This window comes from Gekko japonicus, unplaced genomic scaffold (genome assembly GCF_001447785.1).
Source record: "Gekko japonicus isolate JY-2015 unplaced genomic scaffold, Gekko_japonicus_V1.1 scaffold1149, whole genome shotgun sequence".
NCBI lineage: Eukaryota > Metazoa > Chordata > Lepidosauria > Squamata > Gekkonidae > Gekko > Gekko japonicus.
Genome location: NW_015167084.1, coordinates 473,555 through 499,071, shown reverse-complemented (window position 1 = coordinate 499,071; position 25,517 = coordinate 473,555). Strand labels below are relative to the sequence as shown.

Here is a 25,517-nt window from a genome sequence, read left to right as displayed (position 1 = left end):
AGAGAGAACGGGGGGGGAGAGAGAGCCTGGGGGAGAGAGAGAAGGGGGAGAGAGAGAGAGACTGGGGGGAAGAGAGAGAACGGGGGGAAGAGAGAGACAGAGAGAGAGAGACGGGGGGAAGAGAGAGAACAGGGGAAAGAGAGAGACTGCCCCCCCCGTGAGTATCGTTTATTTCTAAACTGTTTTGATTATTTGTATTTCCATTGTTGCCACCCGTTCTGAGCCTGCTAGCAGGGAGGGCGGGATACAAATAGAAATAAATAGCATCAGAGTCAAGGCTTATCAGGTAGGGAATGGGGCCCACTAGGATCCCAAGTCATTCTGTGGAACTGATGTCCTGCCATCAAACACATGGCCTGCATTAAGCAGTTCAGGAGAATGCTTTTTTGGGGGGAAGCAGTCGTCAAGCCCCAGTTGTAGCTGGTTCTACCAGCAAGCTCTCCATTCATCACTAATGGTGGGTAAATCATATGCTACTTGCTGCAGAAAAGGCGTTCACTTCATGGCACACTACAGTGCTGGGTAGAGAGCATGTGTTGCAGGCAGTGTGCTTGGGTTATCCTCCAGGTGGCTGAATGGGGACAGAACACATCAGATAGTAGGACAGGAGGAACAAAATCACATTTTAAGCAAGTGGAGGTGACATGAGCAGGGCCACAAATAAAATTCTTTTTGTAAAGTTGTGCCGTTTCTCCTAATGGCTCAACGTTTATTGACAACACCGGAACCCGTTTTGAGATATTTGTAGCTCCTATAAGGAAAAACAACTGAAAGGTCTTCCAACAGCTTATTACAGTATTCATCTTGCCATGAATGCAATTACTGCTAAGTTCAACAAGGAAAAGTTTACATACATATAAATGAACATAAGGCCATAATATTGCCATAATAAACTCACACTTTCTGCTGGGTCATCCATAGCTTGCACAAACTTGCAGGACTCAACAGTACATGAGCGAACTGTTTCTGTTCTACCTTCTCTGAAGAGACGGGTCATAGATGCTTCATAAGTTAAGCAGAATTTTCCCATGTCCTTAAATAAAAAATACGCAGTGGGATTTATATGGGAGCAGTCAGAAAACCCAAACACACACTATGAATTACTTTTATATGAGAAATGCCTAAGTGCTGAGGCAATGTATCACCCAAATTAACAGCATCTGATTCACCTGTTATTTCTAGGGCAAGAGGCCCATATAACACTAATACATAAAGAAGGTAATTATTCAATGTCACCACAGTCTATAGACCTATTTCATTATTGAATGTGGATTATAACATTTTTACTTCTGTAATGGCTGTGATCTGGTTTTGTACCAGAAAGATAATGTTCATTTTGTAATTAATGCAATAGAATTTGTGAAAAATGGGGGGGGGGGGGGGCAGCATTTATGTTTGGCAGCATTTATGTTTTTTTTGGTAAACAATTTTTTTATTTTTCTTAGGAATTTAACATTTATAATTAAATCATTTCATCCTTTCCATTATCTACCCCATTCCCATTTCCTCCCCTCCCTCCGGTGGCTTCCCGCAATGCTTCCCCCCCTACTCCACATTACTTTACATCATCAATTATATCATTTTCTTATCATTACAGTCTCAAGATAACATCATTTGACTTAATATTGATCTAAACATATTAAGTTTTGTTTCACATCCCAGTTCTTTTCCAGATATGTTTTAAAGTCACTCCATTCTTGAAAAAACACTTCATCCTCTTTATTATTCAACTTTTTCGTGATTTTGTCCATTTCTGCCATGAACAGAACTTTTTGTATCCAGTCTTCGATTTCTGGCACTTTCTCTGTTTTCCAAAATTGTGCATAAATCATTCTCGCTGTTGTAATTAAGTACCAGAATAAGGTCTTTTTAGTCGCATTTATGTTTTTAGATGCTGAAAAAGCATTTGACAACTTGTCTTGGTATTTTTTTTACAAAAAAATGCTACAGTATTTGAACTGTGGACCCAGATTTATGAATTGGATACAGAGTATCTATATGAAACAGCATGCAAAAATTTTAATTAATGGAGTATTAACAGATGGGTCTCAAATAGAAAAGGGGACACACCAAGGATGCCCATTATCACCACTTTAATTTATTCTTGCACTGGAGGTGTTTGCTTCCAAGATAAGGCAATACTCAAAACTTGAAAGACTGAAACTAGATGGAGAAGAATTCAAATTGAAAAGCTATGCTGATTATGTGGCTTTGACAATTTTAAATCCTCATCTGTCAATGCAATATGTAATGAAATAAATTGAAAAATATGGGTCTTTTTAGGGGTATAAAATCAGTAGGAATAAAATGAAAATAATCTTAAAATTTTAAATGAAACAAGAAGAGGAAAGTATTAAGAAAATTACAGGATGTGAAATAACATCAAATCCAGTTAAACATTTGGGAATAAACCTAACAGGGCAAAATGATACACTATTTAAAGATAATTACAAAATAGTTTGGATGAAAATACAAAAAGATATGGAAAGATGGACTAAATTAAAATTATCATAGCTGGGAAGAATTTCTACAATAAAAATGAACATATTGCCTTTTTTAAATTTCAGATGTTACCAATCAATATACCAGAAAAGACTCTGAAGGACTGGCAGAAGCAAATAAATACGTTTATATGGAATGGCAAAAACCAAGAATTAGATTCAAAGTTTTACAAGATGAAAAAAAGAGATGGTCTAGCAGTACCTTACATCAAATTATATTACCAAGTGTCAGGATCGTCAGTCAGGTCACACCACACAAGGCTTCATAAGAAGATAAGTGTTTATTGATGAATCTAGAACTAATGATCACGTATACAGCTTGTATCAGGAATAACCTTCAGTATAAGGGCCTCTGACTTATAGTGAAATCAAACATCCCCCCCCCCCCCAATGAGCAAAAGCCAATGGTTATTGTTCGTGCGCGCGGCAAAGCAAGCAAGCAGCAATCTTAGCAAAAAGCCGTTACGTTCCCAGCAAGAATAATGCAGCTGGAGACTACAAGGTCAAGCCTGAGAAAGCTGGACAGGGAACGAGGAGAAGAAAACCCCCTCCACATTCCAGATCCATGACAGGGCTACCTGACACCAAGTCGCTGTACTTCCACGCTACAGATGGCATACTCCTCTTTGCCCCTTTATTAAAAAGAAACGCAGATCCCAACACTACTTGTGGCATGCTACAGCATGGTAAGGTGACCTACCTTTCCACAACACCTTTATTAAGGGTGATAGGCAATGCAGTCCACACCAGCATATGGAATATTTTCTCCTAATGAATATCCATTTGAATGCTTTCAAGTGTTGAATTTCAGCTATCATTTTATTAGCCAGCCACCCAGGGCTTTTTTTCTGGGGGAATGAACTGAAAAAGTGTTCCAGAACCTCTTCGACAAAATTCTTTTTATAATGTTTAAAAGTTCACGAGTTTTCAGTATACAGATTGAACATGGAAGGTTATCTTCATTAACCGTGAGTCTTCTTTTCTCGGTGGTTCGGGAGTGGGACAGTCCGTTACTTCTGGGATAAGTTCCTCCTGCTCAAGCAGGGTCAGCCTTGAAGCTTTGATTCAGGCAGGGGAGGGGCTTGTCCCCTGGGACTCTCCCAGTCTGTTCCGAGCCGTGTCTCCCCCCAAGTAAGCTGTCAGAGGGAAAGAACACACTTCCACCCAACAGGAGTGAGTACTCTCCAACTGACCTAAGGAACTGTCTCCCAGTTCCAGTAATCTCTGAACCCTATACACATGAACATCTTAGGTACCTATATGCACCTGCCTGCACAGTCACATGAAAATGAACACACTTTTTTTTTGCGTACCTGATCTAACTCCCCTGTCCTCACAGGCGGGCAGGACTGTCCCACTCCCAAGCCACTGAGAAAGAAAGATTCACAGTAAGTGAAGATAACCTTCCATTCTCTGGTGGTTCAGTGAGTGGGACAGTCCTTTACTTCTGGGACATGAAAAAGCAGTGTGCCCCAGGGGAGGGAGTAGTCAGCTTCTCTGTTTACAGGGCATATTGTAAAACTCTGCGGCTGAGAGCTGCCTTAGCCGAGGTAAAGGAATGTACTGACTTCCAGGTGGCTGCTTTGCAAATTATTTCAAGTGAAGGAAAGGATCTATAGGCCGCTGAGGTAGGCCCCCCCTTAAGAAGTGTGCTTTAATCCCCTCTGATGGATCTTGCCCCATGGCTTTGTAGGCCTCTATAATACACCCTGTGATCCATCTGCTTAAGGTCAAGGTAGAGACCTGCGTACCCATAGATGATTTCTGGAATGACACAAACTGTGTCTCTGATTGCCGTCATGGCTTTGTCCTCTCAGTATAATAGCTGAGTGCCCTACAGACGTCCAGGCAATGCCATTACCTCTCCTCATGTTTAGGGTTTGGCAGAAGGAAGGCAAATTAATCTCTTCCGTCCTATGGAATGTGGAATTCACTTTAGGAATTAAGGACGGATCTGTATGAAGAACCAACCTATCATTGTGAAATATGCAAAGTTCCCTAATAACTGATAATGACCTCAGTTTGAATACCCTTGTGGCTGAGGTTACCCCCACCAAAAATAGCGCTTTGAAGTTTAGCTCCTTTAGTGGGCAGGATGCCATGGGTTCGAATGCGGGTCTGCACAGGGCCCTGAGAACTGTATTAAGATTCCATGTTGGCAAGTGGTGCACCTGCAGTGGCCTAAAAATGTTGTCCCCCTTAAAAAGGTGTGGGTGTTGCAACAAAGATTTTCCTTTCTTAAGTCTCCATATGGCCAAGATAGCCGAAACTTGTCTCCTCAGGGTGCTCGTACTAAGCCCTTTGTCGATCCCATCCTGTAGAAATATCAAGACATCTTTGACAACGGCTCTTAGTGGGTCCAAGTTATGATCTGCCCACCATGAGCAGAACACTTGCCAAGTCACATTATACATCTTATTAGTGGACCCCTTTCTAGAAGCTAACATGGTGTTTATAACTCTGTCCAGGAAACCCACGCCCTCTAACAATTTCTGCTCAACCTCCAGGCTGTAAGGCTGAGCAGTCCCGGCTGAAGGTGACTTGTCATCCCCTGCATCAGAAGATCCCCCTGCCTGGGTAGACACCACGGTTCTCTTTTGAAGAGACTTTTTAATTCCTGAAATCAGGCCCTTCTTGGCCAAAACGGAGCTACCAGGATTACCTCTGCCTTCTGCTCCCTCACTTTTTGTAGCACCTTGTGGATTAACTGTATCGGTGGGAAGGCATATAACAGACCCTTTGGCCAGTCGCAATTGAGAGAGTCTGTCCCTACCGCATACTGATTTTTTCTTCTTGACATGAATTGATGAACTTGACAATTCTGTTTCGTGGCAGAGGTCCAGTGTTACTGTCCTGAATCTGTTGCAAATCTGATTGAATACTGCTTTGCTTAACAACCACTCTGACTGATTTACCTGCCTCGGGCTCAACCAGTCCACTAGAATGTTGTCTCTTTTTGCCACATGTACTGCTTTTATTGATTGCAGGTGAACCTCCACCCACCTGAACAGGCTGCATGCCTCCTTGTGGAGTGATTGATGTCTGGTTCCCCCTTGCCTGTTCACATAGGCTTTTGCAGTCATGTTGTCCATCTGGACCAGCACATGCTGCCCCGAGAGGAAGTCCTCAAATTTCAGGAACCCCAACTTTATGGCTCTGAGTTCTAGGAAATTTATACTCTGAGGTTTCCTCTAGAAACCAGGTTCCCTGCGTCATCCGCCCTTTTGAGTGTGCTTCCCAGCCCCACAGGCTTGCATCTGTAGTCATTACAACTCTCAATGGGTCTCTTAATGGGGAGCCCTGCACAAGGGATCCAGCCACCACCCTAGTTGTTGGCACAGCCTCTCAGGTAGTTGGAGCACCTTGTATCTCCTGTGTGCTATTGCATCCTGATATGGAAGCAAAAATCTCTGCAGGGGTCGGGTGTGAAATCTTGACCAGTGAACTATGTCCTGACAGGACACCATATTTCATAATAACTTGGTTACTACCATCAACTCTGCTCTGGATTTCTTTAGTACTTCCGACAGCAGGAGACTGATTTTTTGTCCCCTTTCTTGGGACAAGAACACTCTGTCCTTCTGGGTGTCTCTTAACACCTCCAGAAGAACCAATTTTTGAGTTGGTTGGAGGTTTCTCTTCTCCCAATTGATCACAAACCCGTGATCGCACAGGGCTTGGACTGTGCTCTTGTATGCTTCCTTGCTTTGTTGTAGCGATGGAGCTTTCACTAGGATGTCGTCCAGGTAAGGGAAGAGAGCTACCCCCTGTAACCTGTGGTGAGCAACCACTGTCACTGAGATTTTTGTGAACATTCTCGGGGAGGATTTTAGGCCAAATGGGAGGGCCCAGTATTGGAAATGTTGTATTTCATAGGCAAATCTCAGAAACCTGTGGTGCGCCTTACGGATTGGAACATGCAAGTGGGCCTCAGGGAGATTGACAGATGTTAAGAAATCCTGGGCCTGAATGGCTGAGAGAATGGACCTCAGGGTCTCCATTCTGAACTTCCTGGTCCTGATGTACTTTTTAAGCCATTTTTGGTCCAGGATGTCCCTGACGTCTCCGTTCTCTTTTGGAACTAAGAAAAAACTGAATATACCCCCTGGGCCAGTTGTGAATTCCATTCTATGGCACCTCTGTCCAGGAGGTGTTGAATTGCCCCTTCTACTAGTTCGTGTTTGACCACTGACTGATTCCTTGGGATTTGAAGGAACTGATCTTGAGGAATGGTGTTGAATTCCAAAGCATATCTGTTGGCCACTGTGTCCAGGACACATGTGTCATTTACCACGGTTTTCCAATGTCATGTGAAATGCCGAAGTCTGCCTCCTATCCCCAAGAGCTCCGGTGTACTTGAGTAGTCATGCTGAAACTCCCTTCTTGGTATTGGGGTTCTGGTCCCCTTTTTGATGGAAGGAAGGCTTATCACGTGGCCTGGTTTGCCATTTTCTTTTGAATGATCTGGAGTAGTTGGGCTTATTTCCTTTCTTGAAGTCCTGAAAGGACTGAAACTTTTTGCATGATTTGTTGTCTTTCTTTTTAGGTGGCAGGACTTTTTTCTTGTCCTTGTCTTCTATAAGGTACTTATCCAGGCCCTCACCAAACAGATTACCTCCTTTGAATGGGATGGCCGCCACCTTCGCCTGTGCTGAGGAATCCACATCCCAGTTCCTTAGCCAATTGTTCCTTCTTGCTGCCACGCTGCATGTCATAGCTCTGGCTGACTGCTGCAAGGCGTCCAAGGTTGCATCAGCAGCAAAGGCTGTTGCCAGAGCAATCTTTTTAAACTCATCCTTGAGTTCTTTGGGTATATTACTTTCAGCTGATGCCAATTCTGAAGCCCAATCATAGGCATCTCTGGCAAACAGCAACCCTACTGTGGATGCCCTCAGGGATCAAAGAGGAAGCTTCAAAATCTCTTCTCAGTGCTTGTTCAATTCTCTTGTCACACTGATCCTTTGGCAGGCCATTTGCCTCCATTGGTAAGACAGAATTGGAGATCAGGCTGGTGACTGGTTCATCCACTACTGACAACTTAAGTCTCCCAGTAGCTTCTGGAGTTAAGGAATAGAATTTAGGGGGGAAAATGGGTGATTAGCCTTGAGCCTCGTGGGATTTTCCCATTCTACTGTCATTATATTATAGAAAGCTGCTGGGAGTGGCAACCCTGATTGACTCTCTGATCTCTTTGGCATCAGTTTACCAGAACCTAGTTGGAATTCCAGGTCAGAATTGTCCTTCTCCTTTGGTGTAGTGGATAGATCTAAGGTTCTCAGTACCTTTGGGAATGTGTGTATACAGTTCCTGTGGAAACAGTCGAGACTGCACCATGGGTACTACCTCCTCCTCTTCCTCAGAGAGTTCACCCTCTTCCTTACCTGAGGATGGTGTAGACGTAGAGTCTCTCTCCCTAATATCCAGAAGAGGACTACTGGGGGAGGTGGTGAGGACCCCAGCTGCAGGCTTCTGCCGTAGTTGTTACGGCCAGGGAGAGCACCGGATCTTCAGCGTCATCCTGCCACTGCTGCAGGCTCCACTGTCCCTCTGGGGATCATTGAACGAGGGAGGTCTCTTTTGCCCGAGGGTTAGAGACTGGTGGGAGCCTGCTGTTCAGCTGTGGCTTACCAGGGTTCTCCCGGTGCCACTGGCTGCTTTTCAATGCCGCCAATTGCAGCTCGAATTTAAAACGGTCTTCTCTTCCTCTGCTTTTATTCCTGGATCACAGCGCTGAAGGAGCACTGCTCAGACTCGTCCTGCTAAGTCGGCAGGGCTGGCAAGACTGGGAGAGTCCCAGGGGACAAGCCCTTCCCCCACCTGGATCAAAGCTTCAAGGCCGACTCTGCTTGAGGAGGAGGAGCTTATCCCAGAAGTAAAGGACTGTCCCACTCACCCAGCAACCGGAGAACTTCATTTCCCTCTTGAGAGTTCCAGCACCTCTTTTTCAAATAAATTTTAAAAAGCCCTGCAGCCACCCATTTTGGAAAGACCCTTTTGGATTTTACTATTTTTAACACTTTGAAGTCTGCAAACTTAGTTACCTCATAGACTTCAGAGACCCAACTATGTACATGTTCCATTCCCGAAGTCCGGGACCAGGAGACCCCAGGGGAGGGGCAAGAAAAAGAAGGACCCCCGAACCCCGACCCTCGGGCCTACTCACCCGGCAGCAATCGCCCAACAAGCCCGGATGCGGCGGCAGGAGAGCGGAGCGGCGGGCGCGCCAGGAGCGGGCGGCGCGGCCCGAGAGGAGCCGCGACCGCAAGGAGCCCCGGGGACACCTCTGGGGCTGGCGGGGGGGCGGGAACTGCACGGCGGCGGCGCGGCCGAGGAGCCACTGAGACCGCCAGCGGCGGACCTGCCAGCGGGCGGGGAAACGCCCTGCCGGCGTTCCTCCATATAAAGGGGGGCGGGGCCTTCACCCGGGAGAGGAAGGGGCGGCACCGAATGTACGGCACGAGTAATAAAAGCCCGGCAGAGACAGGGACCAGGGAGGAGGTGATGCAGTAGCGATCCTGACGCTGAGAGAGAGAGAGAAACAGGGCATCGTAGCATCCAGACTGAGAGACCGTGGGGGTGCTGTTAACCCCGTCTCCTGTCAGTCTGAGGTCCCGAGCTCTCCGGAGATTCCCTTGCCGACCTTCGGGAGTCGCCCCTCCGCCCAGGACTACCCGCCGGCGCCACGGCCTCTGGGGGCGCCCCCCCCGGGACACGCACGAGCCTGACAGTACATTCTTCCATTGTGAAAACCACATTTGTCATTATCAGTTTCCCGTAGGAACTGACACCCACCTGTCACATATCTCCTTCAAAGACTTCAGGAAGGAACTCCACCAAAAACATTTTGAAGACAAAAATATAATGCAAATAGCATCACATGCTTCTTGAAACTTATGATCCTTGAAGGTTAAGAATAGATTTGCCTTTGTACAGTCTATGCTCACACTTCCACACACGTATTAAAAAGGATATCACCTTCCAATACATTTGCATGGAGTATGTAGTTGTGAGTCACAAAATTAATGTATGGAACCATAAATCTCTTCACAGCAGATGATTAAGAGCTTGGTACAATTTCTGCTGCAACTAACATAGTAGCAGGTGGACTAGAGCTTGACTATGATCCTGAATAAAAACATTTTCTATACCAGTTTTACAAGCAAATGCCAGTGAAACCTACCCGGTAGTGAGCAAGCTGAAGGGCAAGTTGCACAAAAGCATCAGGACTAGTTTTTGTTTTCTTCATTAATCCTTTCCCAAATGTGTCAAAAGGAAAACAGTGGAAGTCCACATCATCCGCTAATGGCCTTGCAATTTCCAGGGACCTCTCTATCACTTCTTGGCACTAAACAGCAATATAAATGTCACATTACACCAAAAGCAGTACAAAATAAAAACCAAAATGAAAAGTTAAGAGTCTTCATTTAGCAATGTTATTTTGGCTTTAAAGAAGGTACAGGTTTATCTTTCCAATTCTCCACTGGCAGAAACAGAACGTTCCACACTTTCCCTTTCTACTAGCAGCTCCTTTTGATCCCCTGAAAGGCTATGCCAGGGACCAAGCAACCCACATGCACAAAACCCATGTAACGGTCACCTCCAGGCTAGATTATTGCAACTCACTTTACGCTGGCCTGCCCTTGAAACTGACCCGGAAGCTCCAACTGATCCAGAACGCGGTGGCGCGAGTCCTGATGGGAACATCATGGATGGCACATATACATCCAGTGCTGTGCCAGCTACACTGGCTTCCAGTGGAATACCAAGTCAAGTTCAAGGTTTTGGTATTGACCTACAAGGCCTTGAGTGGTCAGGGACCAGCATAGCTACAGGATCATCTCCTCCATTATGTCCCTGGAAGAGCATTATGCTCTTCAGATAACAACTTGCCGTGGTGGTCCCCGGCCCTAAAGCTATCTGGCTGTCCTCCACCAGGACATTAGAAGCCCTCCCACTGTTGACCCCCCCCAAGCACCAAGATGACAGAGCATCACTTGCCCCAGAGTCCCTATCTATACCTTGTGGCTAATAGCCACTGATGGACCTCTGCTCCATATGCTTATCTAATTCCCTTTTGTATTGACCTACAAGGCCTTGAGTGGTCAAGGACCAGCATATCTACAGGATCATCTCCTCCATTATGTCCCTGGAAGAGCATTACGCTCTTCAGATAACAACTTGCTGTGGTGGTCCCCGGCCCTAAAGCTATCTGGCTGTCCTCCACACGTCATTTCCTGCGGGAGCGCACAGGAGCGGCGCTCCGGCAGTAAGGAGCCCAGGGGGCAGGTACATGCAACAAGCACCACCCCCTGCTCCCAGCAGCCCTCAGTCGGGCCACAAGGAACAAGAAGCAGCCAGGTAAGTTGCAGAGCCCCCCCCAGCCCGCCTTCAGGTACAAGCTCTCCCTCCTCTGCGAGGGCAGATCTGCGCATTCCCCCCCCCCATCCAAAACAGTCCAGTGGAGCCTGAGTGGTGGGTGTTGCTTTCTGACACACTTCCAGTGAAGTCAGGGGGTGTGGCATATGCAAATAAGTTACGCTAATAAGTTATGTTAATGAGCTCCTGCAACTCTTTTCCTCCAAAATGACCCCTGCTGTCCTCAACCAGGGCCGGGGCCTTTTTGGTCCTGGCCCCAACCTGGTGGAACTCTCTGCCAAATACCATCAGGGCCCTGCGGGACTTAATGCAATTCTGCAGGGCCTGTAAGCCAGAGATGTTCCGCCAGGCCTTTGGTTGAGGATAGCAACGGTTTCCATCATAGCTAGTGCCCCTTCTGTTCCAGATGCTTTCCATATCTGTTTTACCTTCTTCCCCCCTGCCCGTGAAGTGGTCAACAGTCTGTAATGGCACAAATTCATATATGCCATATTTTTGTTTGAAATACCTTATGAATGTTTTAATTGTTTTATCTTGATGTTTTTATGAATGATGTACATCGCCCAGAGCCCTGCAGGGCTTGAGTGATTAACAAATGTAATAAATAAATAAATGACATATAGGCGGGAGGGCAGCATAAGAGGGAAACTGAGCAAGGTTGCTTCAGCTAAAAACAGGAGAAATCCAACCCGATTACAATCACCACCAAACATTTTATGGCACTTCTGTGTGTTCATGACATGCCAACACCACAGTACTTTTTCTTCTGTAGTAGAAGTCATGAAAAAGCTTCCTAGTTGGATGCACCCAATGACTAATCAGACCAACAAGCATCTCTATTCAGAACTAGGCAGCAATACACTTGATTCAGGAGAAAAACAATTATAATTTTAATCCATAACTGGTGTTGTGTTTACCTCTTCAGGAATTTCCCACTGTAGCCTGGTAGGCATAGGAATGCCTGAACTGATTTCTCCTTTGCAATGGCCATCTTCTGTATAGCCCAATTCAAGACAGTCGGAAAACATGACATTCTGCGGAGAAAATACACACATTGTGAGTCCTGTTTTAAAACAGGGAACTTTGACTAGAATCAGTGGGGTTTTTTACTCTTCAGAAAACACTTTAGAACCAGAATGTAAAAATATCAACAGACACTTGTTAAGATTTGTATTTCACAACTTTTATTTGTACTTTAGACCTATAAAAATGGCTAATTTTATCTCTTCAGCATGTAGGTATTGTGCTGCCCCAGCCAGCGTTTTAAACTGTAGTTAAGTAGAACTGCCATATATCTTTAAGAGCAGTGCTCCCTGGGAATTGAAGTCTTTAGTTAGACATCCCACAGCATCCGGCACACAGATGCGCGAGGATTCGAGTTTTACAGCTCTCTTCCTCTCTTCCCGTGGCCTTTGTTCTCTTTAAACGGCAAGGAGGTGGGAACGCGCAATCCTTTTCACCATGAGCCAGTGAACTGAATTAGATTACAAAATATGTGAATTTCACCAGTTATTCAGCTTTGATTGTAAGAACTCTTTTAGCCATAAACTGTGAAATAATAAGTCTCAGAATACCAGATTTAACACCAATATGTTAAAATGTCAAACTTCTACAGATCATGCTTTCTTCATGTTTTCTACAGAAAACCTTTTGTGTGAATAAAATCAAGCATAGCACTTGACCTGTCCTAACCTCTATTTGCTGGGCATTCAGGTATTCAGTTGGATGCTCTTCGAATAGAATATTTAACAGAAAATTTGTTGGCCGCTTCGCACCACCAAGATCCATCAGTGATTCTTTATAAAAGAAGTTCCTTTACAATTAAAGGACCAACTTAAAAATTCTGAAGTTGTTTGTCAAGAGTACTGGAATCTCTAAGTTTTACTGCACTGATTTACCACTTCTTCACTTACCTAACTACAGTACACTCTTATCACTAGGTCAAGAACAGGACGGGAATGGGAAGAAGAAAATCACCTTGAACCTTCTAGTATTTTAGTCCTCATTAGCAGTACCATGAAAGCTATTTCATACTCCTAGAATTTTCACTGATTTGGATGGGCAGATTTTAAAAAATACATAAATAAGGAGCTACTATCTCAAAGTGCATTTTGGGCCAAAAGTAAAATCAGCAGTGAAATACTTAGTTTGTTTAAAAAGACAGGTATGCTGCAATGTCTGCTACTTTATTTCTATTTGTCATAGTTACTTACCTCCCAAAGATGCCCCATAACAGGAGCATCTGCCCAGGAGTGTTCAGCATTCAAGCCCATTTTACCATTCCTGAACACTATGAAAGTAAATGACTTGTCAAACCACCTATGAAAGACAGAAAATTTCTCATTTGTTATTCAATATGTCAGGATTGATCTTTGAGCATTAGCACATGAAAAATAACCTAAAATCAAATACCAAAGTAATTAGCTATACATTTAAAGCAGCAAATGCACAACAGTGCGAAGGATGAAGCATATGAGGTTCATCATTATAGGAAATATTTGGGGATTTTAACATTTAAGATATTAGCGCCATATACGGCTGCCTGTAATTGGGAGGTATGATTTCATTACACGCCACATAAAAAGAAACAAAAAAGACTGATAATTAGCACATGATAATGATGATGATTTTAACCAACAGTTATAATTTGATTTTAACCAAGAGTTATAATTCAGGCATATCTACATTAAAGGCAAGCTATCACTTGTTCTCCCAAGGAACTGGGTGTGTATGTGTGTAGATTCTCAGTAGCCTCACCAAAAAGTACAGTTCCTATGAATCGTTAAGAAAAGCAATGATAATTAAACAGGTATAATATACACATGCTTTTAGACACATTCAGGAACACTTCACTGAATGGTAACATAAGAAAAAAATAGCATACATCTTAACATAGATCTACAAAGTAAAAGCCATCATTTAAATGTGAATATCCCCTGTGTAAAACTGTGGTAACCATACAGATTGTACTAAGCTATGGTGAAGAAAATCATGCTACCCTTGCGCACACTGCTAATCAGAAAAGCAGTTTGCATTATCTTGAACGTCAGAGAAAGATATACCGGAGTAGCAGGTTACAAAGCAAACCTGCTACTCTGCCTACTGTAAAATGAAGTTGAGTGTGTAATTTTATTTATTTATTATATTACATTTATTGATCGCCTAATCCCCACCACCGTGGGGCTCTAGGCGATGTACAACATTCTAAAACCATAAAAACATATAAAAGCCGTATCTGGCCTTATTCAATAATTAAAAGCAAGGGGTGAAAATTGTTGCAGTTCCCTCCCATCTGTGAGTGCTACGCACATACGGGGGAGGGGGACGGGGACCGGGTCCAGGTAGGGTGCCAGCCATGATGTCAACCATCACTGTCCTCAACCAAACGCCTGGTGAAACATCTCCGCCTTGCAGGCCCTGCGGAATTGCATAAGACCCCACAGGGCCCTGATGTTATTTGGCAGAGAGTTCCACCAGGTCGGGGCCAGGGCTGAAAAGGCCCTGCCCTTGGCTGAGGACAGCCAGACATCCCTAGGGCTGGGGACCACCAGCAAGCTGTTGTCTGAAGACCGTGATGCTGTCCCGGGGGTGTAACAGAAGAGGCAGTCCCGCAGACACATCGCTCCCAGATCGCTCAAGGCCTTTTAGGATCCCACAGCATTTATGTTCCATGTACTTGGTAATGTACCTGTCATAGCACTTGCCATGCAGAAGTGCCTTTGCATAGGCATCCATTGATATCACTGGATCCTCTTCCCTGTAACCCTGAACAGTGTCATCCAAAGTAACAAAGAAAGCTGCCTTTTCAATGGCATCCAAGGACTGCTTGTTCTTTCCACGGGCAAAGTATGTCTGGCGCGCCTTGGCCCAAGGTACTCTGGCACAATACACAGAAGTCACATCAAATTAGTGAGTATAACCAACCTCAAAAAGAATATCTCATCAGTATGTAACAATATCTTGTCCATTTTTGTTATTCTTGAATAAAAACCCATTTGTTTATCTTTGGCATATCTTGATTCTGTTTGAGCTCTTTCCCACCAACTTAAGTTGGATTCTTGTATTTTAAGGTTTTCTATTGGTTTTAGTTCATTTTTGTTATCCAACAGATCTTTATAACAGTGCATTTTTTAAAAATAAATTTGGGTTTGTGAACGCTTTTAAAGGTGAAACCCATTTTGGTATTTTGGTATAAAAAAGTCTTTTAACTTCTTCCCATACCTTCAATAAGGATCTCCTGATAAAATGTTTAAAATATTTATGAGTATCTGCTTTTCCATAGCTAATAAACACATGCCATCCTAATAATAATTTATGTCCTTCTAACATTAATAAACTGGTATTTTATAATGTAATCCATTCTTTTAACCATGTCAATGATGATGCTCTATAATATAAATGCCAGCTCCTCCCCTCCTTCCTTCAGTAATTCTCACCATAAAAATGTGGAATATGATTTCTTCTTCGCAGTATCTGAAGAAGTAAGATCTGCGCTCACTCTGGAATAAATGTTATCAGGCCCATAAACCAGGATTTTTTAATTTGGTGGGCACCCCCCCCCAAGCGAGCAGCCCTGCTCCCGGCCTTCTCTGCAACCAACCAGGCATTCTTTGGGCAGGGGAGCCAGTGCGAGAACGGCATGGGATTGGAGGGCAATGTGGGGCTTGATTTCTTGCCAGCTCGGTGACAATGAGAGAGAGAGGCTGTGGCCGGTGAGAGAGAGTGGCGTGGGACTGGAGCGCGGTGTGGGGCTTGCTGGCGCTGAGCACAATATATAAAATTAAAAATTGGAAGTCAGGGGGGCCTTGGTGGTAAGTTGGGGGGCTGGCCCCCAAGAGGCCCCACTATAGCCACAGGCCTGAATGTTATTAGTCTTTAAGATGCCACTAGACTTCTGTAAGATTTTGGTGCTAAAGCACACTTATTTACCCAGGTTTGGGGTTTTTTTAAATGCAGTTCTGATGTGATGGTATTTTTAAGTTTTTATATTATTTCAAGTTATTGGTAAGCTGTTTTGAACGCCTTTGCTGAAGACAGTAGTACAATAATGGTTTCAATAGCTACACTATTCATAAGATATGCAAAATAGTGTCAGGCTCAAGAGACACAGATTCAAATTCCTGCTTGCCATGAAATTTACCATGTGACCTCAGGCCAGTTTTTCTCTCAGCCCAGTCTACTTCACAGGGCTGTTATGAGGACAAAATGGATGTACAGAGAAATATCCAATCTGCCCAGAGCTTCTTGAAGGGTAGGACAAAAATGCACTAATAATGGTGCTCCTTGGCCCCGGTCACACAAAAGGTTTTGGACTGGCAGAGGGACGGATCGGGGGCGCAGCAAATGGGCGCGATCCCACCGCAACATCTGGGAAACGTTGCGCACCCGTCCCTGATCCGGCCCTTCTGGCCGAAAACCCGCATCTAAACTAAACCACCTCCTGTGGAGGTCTTACCTGAACGGCCGCAGCAAGCGCAGCCGTGGGATCGCCGGTGCGTCCTTCTGCCGCCGCATCCCCGGCTCCTGCCCGAACTGTGCATGCACACGCATGCGCAGCCGGCTGCCTTGGTCTCCCGACCATGGCTTTCTCCCCGGCATCTGATCGTGCTGGGGAGCAACGGCGCCGTGGCTCATGGGATCCATGGGATCCCGCTGCGGCGTGTCTATTTTGACCGGTGTTTTTCCCTCCCGTGTGGCAGGGGCCTTTGTTTGAGAAGTAATGCTATGTGATGCTAAGGAAAGTAAAAATCATATCGGTATCAGCTAGCACTTTCATCAAAATTAATTTGTCTTGCAAACCCACAAAAAAACAGAAGCCTGCAATCTGTTTGAAGGAGCCAGAGGTCTGAAGTACTTGAAGATTATAAGAACACAGGAAAGTTGTGTTAACACTTAACGAAGAGTTGTAAACCACAGATTGTTCATAAAAATATTGAAGCAAACTAGATTATTTTAAGAGTCGGAAAAGGCCTAAATGTCGTCAATTATGCAAAAAAATAGCAATTAAAAGTGATCACACCTATCTCCCGCAGTAAGAGCTGCTAACTTTTCTTCACCAGGCTGGGGCTCTGATTTGTCATTTAAAATCCACTGCATCTGGTGTTCAATCTCCCGGGGAGCCAGTAGTCTGCCATCATAGTACAGCCATACTTTGTAGTAGCATCCTTTATGGTACACAACGAGGTGCTTGCTGTCTTTTATGTGCTGGATAGTATCTAAAATTACAACCCAAAGTTTAGAATTGAGCAAGCTTTTGATAGTATAAAATTTTGACCAAAGTAGCACAACTCCAAATTGTAAAACAATTTATCATGCAAAACCCATTTACCCAATCTTAATTTGTTTTTAGACACAGGCTTATCACATATCCTGTCCATTTCTGCTTAAAAATTCTACATTAAAAACATACTTAATATTCAAATGCTGTGCTGTATAAAGTTGCCGCTTTTTTGTAATCTAGGCTCACAAGGACGACCACCTCTAACGTCTGTTTGCAGGCCTTATGCCAGGGGTGCCCAATGTGGTGCCTGGGGGTGCCATAATATGCCTCTCCTGGTGCCCACTGAGTGTTTCTAGAAAGTGGGCGGGGCCAGATGGACTTTTCCCCACAGCCAGGCTTCCGACTGGTTGTGCAGATTTTAAAAAATGTTACTTTGGCAGCAGCTACTACCACAGCACAAGCATCTTCACTGTGTGACTGAAAGTAAGCTGTGACAGTCATTTTGTAGCTGGCTACACATGCCATGGCAGCCATTTTGTGGCAGCGCCCACAATACTATGTCAGAATTTCAAAGGTGCCTGCAGGCTCAAAAAGGCAAGCACCCCTGCCTTGTGCTATCCTATTGAATATATGTTTTGGAATATACACTTTGATTGAGACAGAGTCCTGTAATTCAGCCAAATTCCACTGACAAGCTGCCTTTAACCATGAAGAAAGGCGGAGCATTAACTAATTAATAAATATAAATAAATAAATAAATAAAGCTGAGTGCGTCCCTACTGAGAGGTTAAACCGCACGAGACCTCCATTGGGGAGGAATTTCCATATAAAAACAGCTCAGGAGTACGCATATACACTACTCTTCAAAGACAAGTTTGTATCTTACTCACCACTGCTCCCCTTTGTGGAAAGATTCAAACATTCATTGGCTGAGCTAGTACAGTTCTTTATTACAAAAGGGTAGTATGGCACTCTTTTACACAGAGAATAATTTGTTTGGGAGGGACTTCCTGGGACTGTTTTACCCTACATCAAAACTTACCCCAGAGAGGAAGCTAACACCCCCCCCATCTCCTCTGACGTTTTGACAGGGGACATGATGAGTATTCATAATCACAGGAGATAAATCAAGCTACACAGTTTAATATCGGTTTTTACAGCCAATAAATGTAAATATTGCCACATTCATGCTGTGGAGACAAGTGGTGCAGATATCAAACCTTTCACTAAGGTGAAAAGCACTACCTGTGAGTTAAGTCACACAGAGTAAAATAATTGTTTCAAAGTAAAGCCAACAAATAATAACTCAAATGTAAACATTTATCATTTTTCATTATCAAAGATTAACATGCTGTGCAAAGCTTAAGAAAAATGACATATGAAATAAGGAGTATTATTGAGGGCATTAGTAGTGATTTTAGATAATTGAGAGATTATTCAAAAAGTAAAGTCACTTAATGAAATTAAAATTAGGCAGAAGAGTAGGTAAAATGTTGAAGACTTCTTCCAAATTAATTAACAGTTACAGTATGAATTATTAGATGGGTGTTTTGCAAGGCCCACTTCAGAAGAAGTATATGAACCATTTGCGTCCGTTCCTATATGTAAGGGGATCCATTTTTTTTTTTATCACCAATGGTCTTTTTTGCAGCACACAGTTAATAATGTTAGGAAACTACAGTGAGTATACCTTCAACCTTATGTACCCTGCCTACTTTGATTCCAAGGTCTTGCTTCCTCCCATCTCTGGTCAGTTTGAAATAATATAATATAGAGGCATGCACATTTGAAGGCATAAAATCGTCTCTGCAGGAAATACATCCTAAGACTATCATGTATCTGTCCTTTGAAGAGGAAAGAGACTCGTTCAACTTTCTGTCCATCACTCTACAGCTCAGCTGCATATATAAGGCTTTAAAAAATATTGAGTCGGCATAAGAGCAGAGTATGATCACAGACTTCTTACCGTGATGCCTAGCAGTCAACTCATACCACTATTGACCTATATTGTTATGGAACAAGATAAATACAATTTTATCAATAGAAAATTAGTTTATTAGAGTAATGTTTAAAACATGTTCTGCCTACTTAGGTTGGTTTCACACAACCAGCCTCATCTCCCATCACGATTTACAAAAGTAAGAAAGAAACACTATGTGGAAAAGTATCCACCAGCATCCTTCTATACATTCTCACCTTACATCTGTATTGGTGGTCTTGCTCAATGTCCCTTCTAAAAGAAATGGGATTTGCAAGAGCATAAAATCACATGGTCTTCTTTGGGTTGGTGTCATGCTCTGAAATGCATTTCTACCAGAACGTGACCTGGCTATTTTCTCTTGATGTTTTGATGACCAGTCAAAATCTGTCTCTTCAAGAGCCTTTCAATGGAGGCTGAAGATATCCTGGTTTGATCTTATGCTGATGTGCTTTCCAAGGATGTTTCTGGCAGTGTGTTTTTTAAAAATATATACATTTGTGTTCTGGTTTTCAGAAATTATTTTTAATATAGTTGCATTGATTTTTTTTTCTTTTGTACTATAGTAATTTTGTATTTTTTAATGTTGTACTCTGCCTTGAATGCCTCTTTGGCATCCTAAAGCAGATTAGAAATGCTAAAGTTGATGAGCCCAGATGGCTGAAGTCAACTCTGACTATTAACTTTATCTTGCATCAATCCACTTATTATTGGATTACTATAACACTGAAATGGTTCATAACTTTTAAGAAATGGATCTTATAGCACACACTGATAAAATTACAATGAATTCTCAATTACAAAAAATCACACAGCCTCACCAATATGCAAATACTATAGTCTGAAGTCAATCTTTTGTGACATACACATTTAAATTAAATTAAAATGCAAACGGGGGCCAAATATATTGACAGGACTAACACTGTACCTGTCTCTGTGCCCGGTATACGACTAGTGTTGAACATACGTTCATACTGAGAAGAGCACATTGGGACAGTATTGTAAATCATAAGCTGAAAGGAAAGAAGGAAAGTCAACCCCACTCTCAAAATGTTTAGAACAGTGAAGCTATATGGAGCACATAAACTCCCATGAAGGTTAAGAAGGCAAGGGAAACCAAGAGGACCTGAAGGAATGGAAACATAAAGAGAAATTATCACCCCAAAAAATCCAAAAATGATAGAAAATAATTTCCCAGGAACAGCTTTTTTGAAAAAGGGAAGGAACAAGCAAAATGTCTCAAACTACAAGTTGAAGTCTTTGGTTATTATTTGGTTATTTTAACATGGTTTGAGTTTTCCGTGTCAGTGGCTACCACTTACTTTAAAAATACAATTCACTCCGTTTCCCTCAAATTATATACTGCAAATATGAATATTTGTTAACAGCCTGATATATTCAAGAAGAAACACTGGTGAGGATTTCACACTCTTTAGGATTCTTGGGCTTCAGCTGGTCCATCTTACCTGTTTCTTCTCCTGGAATACGGGAGGTATTAAACATCCTCTCCCATTGAGCTGAGCAGAGTGGAACTGTGGATCCCATCAGAAGAGTCTATGCCGTGAGTGTTTCAAATTTTTTAAATAGATACAGTTAGCACGTGAAGAGAAAAAAAACCACACATGCTTGTTAGACAGATAGAAGATTTGGAGAGGCTTAGGGCCATTTCACACAAACTGAAATTTTCCTGTGCAGAAATCACTTCCATGAGATGGCCATGTCATGAACCTCACAAGTACTTTATTACCTGTGGCTAATGCATATACGTATTCTGTTGCATGTTGACAAGACAGACTTGTGTGCACGACCTCCCTCTAAGAGATTTTTTGTTTTGTGTGAAGCAGCTTTCAGAATACCACCTGCCAAAACCATTTTGCCCCAGACTTCTCCTAGATTTATCAATAGCAGAATCTACAACAGTTCCTTTGACTGTGCTCAAACTGCCAAATTTGTTCCAAGTCTCTCCCTTTCCCATACACCAACAGACATATTAAGGGCCAAGTTCAGACTGGCAGTTTGAAGTGGGAGGGACTCGTGGCAAAAAAGACCCGGAACAAACTGTTCCGGGTTTTCCCATTCACACTGCAGCGACTGATGCGGAAGCATCTGCCCGGGGGGTTAATCCGGCCTGTTACACCGGGAGGAGAAAAACGTGGGTGTCCTGAAAAAAACGCGGCTTTCGACATTCACACTTTGTTGGTACGGGATGGACACAGGATAATCGCGCTTTCCAGAGTTTGATACCACTTTCACCTGGTATCTTTTAAACTCGGGAGGGAAGCGTTACGAGACGGGTTGAGTACGGCTGGGGAACGCCGGACACATGTGCCTGTGTGAACGGCCCCTTTAATCCGGTTGTGAAACATTTCTGGCTCGTGCCTGTATCGGGGCAAACTGCCAGTCTGAACTCAGCCAAGGACTGCCATTTAGGTTTTGATACTCCACACGCAATCATTTTCATACTCAGAAGTCATTTCCAATATTCTTTAAGAGATAATATTGTGGAACAAGAGTTTCCTTGTCCTAAGAAGGGCCACTAAAGTGCCAAAGAAATACAGAAATCATGTACTGAAATGCAAGAAAGTTTAAAGGACCAGTTCTATATACAGACAACTAATTCATCAATACACATGCCAAAGCACACAAATATAAAATCAATTGCCTAAAATCCCCACATTTTTTTACAATCATTGTTTTTTAATTAAATGGTATAAAGCTAAATATCACAAAAGATCCAATTTCAGACACAGTTGAAAAAGCATGTACATACCACACACATATAGAGGTTCGTAACTTTCCTGTTCAACAGTTACCCACACCTAACTCAGAAACTTTAAAAAGTAGTCTGAAGATTTGGCAAGAACACCGTTGAAAAGGACACTTAAATAACTTCAACATAACTCTAATGAATTTAATTAATAACTGAACAAATGCCCTTTCAGCAGTCAGCATTTTGAACCACAACAGACTGTAAAAATGAAAACTGTCATTAAAAAGATATCACAGCATCGAAAGAAATGTTGTATCTGGGTGTCTTTATGCACTGTAACATGCAAAGGCAAAGAAATACCTACGCAGACACAGGTCTAAATCTGTGGCATATTCTGCATATAGGTGAAAAATTCAGCATGGATTTTTCTAAGCTGCAACTGATTTAGCCCCAAAATGGCTGCTATAAAAGCTCTGAATTTATTCTGGTGGAAGATATTTTAAGATTCATTGAGATGGTTACACCCTACACCCTAACACCCCACAGATACATACAATGCAGACCTCTGATTGCCCCCTCATTCTGGTCCTGGGGGTCCTGCATTTTAGAGGGCATTCGGGGTGCAGAAGGAGGGGAAGGTGAGAAAATCATGCTCGGTTGACTGAAATCCGTCTGTTAAAGGTAATTTTTGGCAGGAACAAATCTATTACGCTGTATTGGCCTTTTTGTGACTGCCTCATTGTTCTTTCTGAAGTATGGGACAGTTCTGGAGCAGAGGGAACTACATAGGAAAACTAATTAAATTCAGGTCATCCCCTATGATTTAAACAAGCAGGCCAGATAAAATATCATGTTAACTGGGCTCCCTTTCATTACATATGCCAGAGCCAAATAACAAATGACAAAACTGAGGCTGGGTGGGTGGGTTATCCAAGAGTTATTCACATTTTGAGCAAACAGTTTATACGGAAAAGCTGGCTGTGGATTAACTTCACATGAAAAATATTGTGTACAAATTTTGTTCAAAGAAAAATAGCTGAAGGAAACGGGAGTCATATATTTATCCTAGTAATATGGAAAACTACAATGGAGAACTAGATTGCTTAGAGAGGACATGTTCTCTGTGCTGCGGTGCAGCGGGTCTCTGCACTTTTGTCTTCAGTCCATAGTTACACAGACATGAATGCCAAATGTGCTCACCTCCCATTGGAAGGGAATCCAGATACTTGGCCAAGAAAATAAGTAGTACTAAGTACTAGGGTTGCTAGCCACCAGGTCTGAGTCTTTTTGCGAGCCGAGTGTGCAGCCCGCAACCACCCCTCCCTCCATCCTGCTAGATTTAAAGGGCCCTCCAGTTGGTCGGTGGTCCACGTGGTTGCCGCCGATCAGCTGAAACCCTTTAAATCAGGCGGGAGAGGAGGGAGAGGGGTGACCGGGTGGGTGGTCACTTTTGGGGGGTGGGACTTGGAGGCATCCCTGCCCACCCCTGGAATGCCCCCCCCAATTTCCCCGCTGGGGTGAAGAGGGGACCTGGCAACCCTACCAAGTACTGTACAGTGAGGAAAGCACAACTCATCTCTCAGGTCCAGTTTCTGTGGAGTTTCAGTGAAAAGTCACACCTGCTAAGGGATATACCAAAGTTCTGCTTCAACGCTTTAGCATAAAATCATAAGAACGAGGAACCACTTTCCCTCAGAACTGGCCCAACCTGATACAGGGCTCCAAGAGTTAATTCCACTCCTTCATGTGTAATTCCTAGGATTTTCCATGGGCGATTTCTCACTAGAGCTGCCTCGCAGCGCAGCGCCGTTTGCCCCAACACAAACATGTCAATTTCACACCCGAGGCTGCGGGGCTGCATTTGACCCGCGGATTCGCCCGATTTCCTCCACAGTTTCATGATCCTCAAAAACCAGGATCATGAAACTGTGGAGGAAATCGGGCAAAGCCGCGAGTCAAAATGCAGCCCCGGAGCTTCGGGTGTGAAATTGACATGTTCGTGTCGGGGCAAACGGCGGCTGCACCGCAAGGCAGCTCTAGTGAGAAATCGCCCCATATCTGCTGTGTGAATAGGGCAAGGATTAGAAGTAGGTTTTAATAGGTGCCATATGGACAGCATGGATCAAGAGCAGTGCATGAGCATACCGGAGTCCCTCCAAAGCAATCAGAGGATAATGACAGTGCTGGAACTTTATTGTTATCAGGAGAATGGGACAGGGAGTCACCTGGAGTCAGTGGCAGAAAACAGGCAGAGTCTAATAAAGGAGGCCAGAACAGGGGCGCTTGCCCCAGGTTTGATGCTGTTAGGAAGTTGCTTTCCTCAGGGCTTTTTTTTTTTGTAGAAAACGCCCAGCAGGGACTCATTAGCATAGTAGGCCACACCCAGCAGCAAAAACTCATAGGCATATTAAGTCACACCCTGGACAGCACAGTGCATTAGCATATGAGGCCACACCCCCATGCCTTCCCTTGGCTTGCCCGGTTGCCCCGCGGCTGCAGGGAGCCCAGGCAAGCTGGCCCTTGGACAGGCTCCCCATTCCTTCCAGGGGGCCCCCTGGCCTGGCCCGCCCCTTTCCAGGGGGCTCCCTGGCCTGGCCCGCCCCCTTCCAGGGGGCCCCCTGGCCTGGCCCGCCCGCCTCGGAGTTGCCGGGGGGGCACTCTCCAGGCCTTCGCTCTGTAGCCACGCACGCAGAGGTTTTGGCTGTAGTGGGCGTGGCCAACTCTGAAGCCAGCCGGAACTCCGTTCCTGTGCGTTCCTGCCCCAAAATAGCCCTGCTTATATCCAACCAACAATGAGCAAAGCACCATGTGTACAATGCAACTTTCTCACCTCTCTACTACTGCTGCAGCTTTCTGTGCCACTCAAACACTTCCGCTGGGGTTCAGGGGATGTCCAGGAATAGCTCTGGGCACAATGTTTGTGGGGAAGGGTTGAAAAAGCCACCCCTACCCTGCAAGTGGAAGCACCTATCTGCCAGCATAAAAGGACCACTGGATACAGTCTATGACATTTACACTGGATGGGCCTTACTCCTGGCCATCAGTTACTTCTCCATCAGGTTAACAGGTACTGAATATACAAGACTGAGTATGTAACTAGGTGAGGAAAATGTACATACTGGTGGGATTTGTTGCCTGTCAAGTTTTCTTCTATACAGCAAGATTGCATGGATGGCATTGCCAGCTCTAGCTGCCTGCACAGAGGTGGGAGTAAAATATAGGAAATCCTAGAGAGTGGAGAGAACAGAAAGGAATTTATGTTAGCAGATTCATATTGTGTGCATGATCAAGACTTATCATGAATGCACAGGATCCCACTGCTGCAAAATTGCACCTGTGCCTGTTTTTCATTTTACATAGCTCTTCATCTCAGAACATAGCTCATGCAGTCTTCCTCTGGTAACTCTATATTGAAACTTATCGTTAAACATTAAAAGCACTTTACACCTCCGAGGAGCAACAAAGCTTCAAAAACCTATAAGGAATAGTGTCAAGCTCTTGTGATTGGTTTATGTTACTGTGTTTTTTTCACTGTGTATGTATGAAACAACAGAAAATTGCCTATGAATATGAAAGGCAGCAGTTAATCATATGTCTCTCCAGTACTAAATAAAACACATAGGTTTCTTGTGAGGCAGAGACCAAAAGGAAAATGTGGGGTCCATATAGTAAATTATCGGTATTTGGGGGGTATATTTCGGCCTCCCAAGTATCTGGGATTTTTCTGGAAAA

At 43.8% G+C, this 25,517-nt stretch overlaps 1 protein-coding gene across 2 annotated transcripts in view; it reads right to left on the bottom strand.

Moving 5' to 3' along the window:
- The window catches only part of CPT1A (carnitine palmitoyltransferase 1A (liver)), a 90,768-nt gene that overhangs the window by 14,845 nt on the left and 50,406 nt on the right, over positions 1 to 25,517 (bottom strand). The window contains exons 8-15 of one of the 2 annotated variants that reach the window (XM_015412833.1): positions 24,905 to 25,012; positions 20,542 to 20,629; positions 16,897 to 17,092; positions 14,566 to 14,754; positions 13,091 to 13,196; positions 11,795 to 11,911; positions 9,682 to 9,846; positions 899 to 1,033 (exon numbers count right to left, since the gene is read on the bottom strand). In XM_015412833.1, the coding sequence (XP_015268319.1) occupies positions 899 to 1,033; positions 9,682 to 9,846; positions 11,795 to 11,911; positions 13,091 to 13,196; positions 14,566 to 14,754; positions 16,897 to 17,092; positions 20,542 to 20,629; positions 24,905 to 25,012 (1,104 nt within the window). Of the gene's footprint in view, positions 1 to 898; positions 1,034 to 9,681; positions 9,847 to 11,794; positions 11,912 to 13,090; positions 13,197 to 14,565; positions 14,755 to 16,896; positions 17,093 to 20,003; positions 20,089 to 20,541; positions 20,630 to 24,904; positions 25,013 to 25,517 lie in introns of both variants that reach the window. The other variant, XM_015412834.1, reaches the window with a different exon arrangement.